The sequence below is a fragment of the Triticum aestivum genome, chromosome 5A (genome assembly GCF_018294505.1).
Source record: "Triticum aestivum cultivar Chinese Spring chromosome 5A, IWGSC CS RefSeq v2.1, whole genome shotgun sequence".
NCBI lineage: Eukaryota > Viridiplantae > Streptophyta > Magnoliopsida > Poales > Poaceae > Triticum > Triticum aestivum.
In genome coordinates, this window is record NC_057806.1 from 355,834,279 (window position 1) to 355,836,955 (window position 2,677).

At 48.2% G+C, this 2,677-nt stretch overlaps 1 protein-coding gene across 1 annotated transcript in view; it reads right to left on the reverse strand.

Annotated features, from left to right (window-relative positions):
- Positions 1-888, reverse strand: part of LOC123106910 (uncharacterized) — a 3,737-nt gene extending 2,849 nt beyond the window's left edge. Inside the window, exons 1-3 of the mRNA XM_044528943.1 lie at positions 705-888; positions 535-621; positions 34-243 (exon numbers count right to left, since the gene is read on the reverse strand). Coding sequence (XP_044384878.1) covers positions 34-243; positions 535-621; positions 705-845 — 438 coding nt within the window. The 5' untranslated portion in view covers positions 846-888. The remainder of the gene's footprint in view (positions 1-33; positions 244-534; positions 622-704) is intronic.
- Between the last annotated feature and the right edge of the window lie 1,789 nt (positions 889-2,677).

The following is a 2,677-nucleotide window of genomic DNA, read 5'->3' on the forward strand; positions in this document are numbered from 1 at the left end:
GTTTTTGTTAAATAAGGATAGCAAAAACATTACCGAAGCGGTGTTATTCTTATTATCCCGAGTAATATTCCTTGTGTATATTTGTTGAGTTAGTTCCTTAATGTCAACTATAGGATAGTGCTGCTCACTTCTCCATATTGGAATTGTTCCCAAGGGACACGAAACCAAATGGGTACTAGACTCTAATGTTGTATCTGGTATGGAGTTGCCTTCGAGTCCAATAGGATGTGAGCTCGGTTCCATCTGCATGCAAGTCAAAGTCGTTTGTTAGTTCACCTAAAACAATCGTTAGTTTGATACATACAAACCAACATCCTTACATGAATGTAGAATAATTCACTACCATAAATCAATGTTGATTACATTATTTCTTGTTCATGTGTACAAACCTATTGTTTATTACCAAAGCAAGACTAAATATTGGGTAAGAAAAGCATGGAATACAAGATTACTTAACTGTAAAAATGCTACTCCCTTTGTTCAAAATAAGTGTCGTGGTTTTAGTTCAATGAACGCAGGGAGTAACTCATGTACCTGTATTGAATGGTTTCTAAGAAGTGGGTGGTCGAATGCCGGCTGAGATTTGATATCTATGCAATCAAAAATGTCACCGTCTTCTGTCTACAAAGGTGAAACGGTTCATGGTTATCTCAAATTGGTTTACTCAAACAACAAATATGAGAATAGCAATAAGAGTATAAAACCTGGATTGTCTTAGATATTGCCCGATGGTGCTTTCCTCCATTAGGCCTTCCTCCTTTTCTATTTTCCTTAGCTACTACGCCACAAACTGCAATGAAACATAGCAGAAACAAAGTCTTTCTTTGTGCCCCGAGAATTTTCATTTCTGAACAATTGGACTCTATTGTTTTTGTTTCCTCTCGAAAGAAACTCAAGCACCAAATATGTGTATATATGCATGTGTGCCATTTATTTATAGGATACACAAAAATCTAGAATGTTCAGTTCTTATCTAATGATAAATATTGCACATTAATGACCTCATCAATAAAGTCAATGCCGTGCATATCTTTTATTAATATATATGCATTAATGGCATGACATTATTATCTATCTATATATAGTGTAATAATTGTGCTTGTTTGGAAATAATTATCCATATATAAATTGTCATGGCATGACATTGATATATTGTTAATAATATATATGTTTTGATGCAACGACACACACACACACACACATTATGAAAGACCCAAGAGAAATATTTGCTTACTATAGAATAAGTAGTGAGTGTCCTCATATTTAAGAAATTCTTTATGATCAAGAAAAGATAAGGAAAATAAACTCAACAGTCTATGCTGCTTACAATGAGAATCTTAGAAAAAAGGTTCCCCCAGCTATCTTGATTGATAAAATTCCCAAACAAAGTGATCAATTTTCTATAGGTAATATTGGGCTAGATCGTGTGCTTAAAGAAAGACTACGTGAATATATCTATAGGAAAATTTATAATGAAGAAATAGTTATCACCTATAAAGGGCCCAAGGAGGAACCTCCTCCTCCTAAACTTGATCTTACGGATCCAGATGCTATAAAGTTTAGCCCTTTTAATTATTTTTGCCTACCTATTAGAAGCTTGCTGCTGAAAGAAGGGAGTATGCCGAATCGCTAAAGAGCCTCCTGGGTCGCACGCGCGTGCGGCTCCGGAGGCCCCCAAATCGCTAAACCAGAAGCCGCCGAACATCCTCCCCCGTCCGCTGCCGCCACCGGTGCCGGCGGTGGCGGCCGCGCCCGGCCGTCAAAGGCGGCGGGTGCTGGTGACGCCCCCACGACAGGCACCTTCACGTGGAGCGGGTCTTCCCCGGGGCCAGCCTTGGAGGTGGGGTGGCCAGTGGCGTGATCTCGTTGCTGGTCGCCGGAGCACGGCGGAGAGTGCGGTGGTGCGGAGGAACCGGGTCAGGAGGCCGCAGAGCGGAGGAGGAGGGAGAAGGCGGTGCGTTGGCGCTAGTGGGCGGTAGCGGCGCGAGCGCTCTGCCACGAAGGTGGCGGCGCCGAGGAGGCCCTGCCAGGAAGGAGATCCTGGCGGGCAGCGAGCGGTCGGCCGTCTCCATGCGGTGGGCGTGCGGTGTTGCCCCCGGAAGCGCTGGCGCCGGAGCAGTGGAAGGAGGTGCGGTCAGATCCAGACCCGTTTCGATCTAGGCCTGTGGGATTGGTTCCGTCGCGCGGCAGTCCCCTGGAGGGTGAAGGTCGTCGTGGTGGTCCTGGTCCTTCCACGGCGTGGTAGGAGGCTGCAGCTCCTCGCCTAGGTTCGCTCTCTTAGCAGTGCAGGTGTGGAAAGACCACGATTTTCTTCTCGCGGGCTAGGCGCGGGCGGCGTGGTCTGGCGCGGCGTTCTTCCCACGGGCGGCGTGGGGACTCGCGGTGTGGTTGGAGGCACTGCGGGGGGCACGGCGAGGGCGTTCGCCAGATCCTTGTGAGGAGCACTTCTGGTAGGTGGCTGCAGGTGGAGCGCCAGCAACGGCGGTGGCGGCGACTTTGGATCAGCCATGGGGGCAGCGGCACCGAGATGGCCCTGCCAGGTAGGTGTCCTGGCGCGCAGCGGGCTTCCGGCTGCCTCCGTGTGAGGGGATCGCGGCGATGCCCCGGTGGAGATGGCGCCAGAGTGAGGTTGGTGGGGTGGGCCAGATCCAATCTGGCGGCAGTCTCTCGGTGTCGA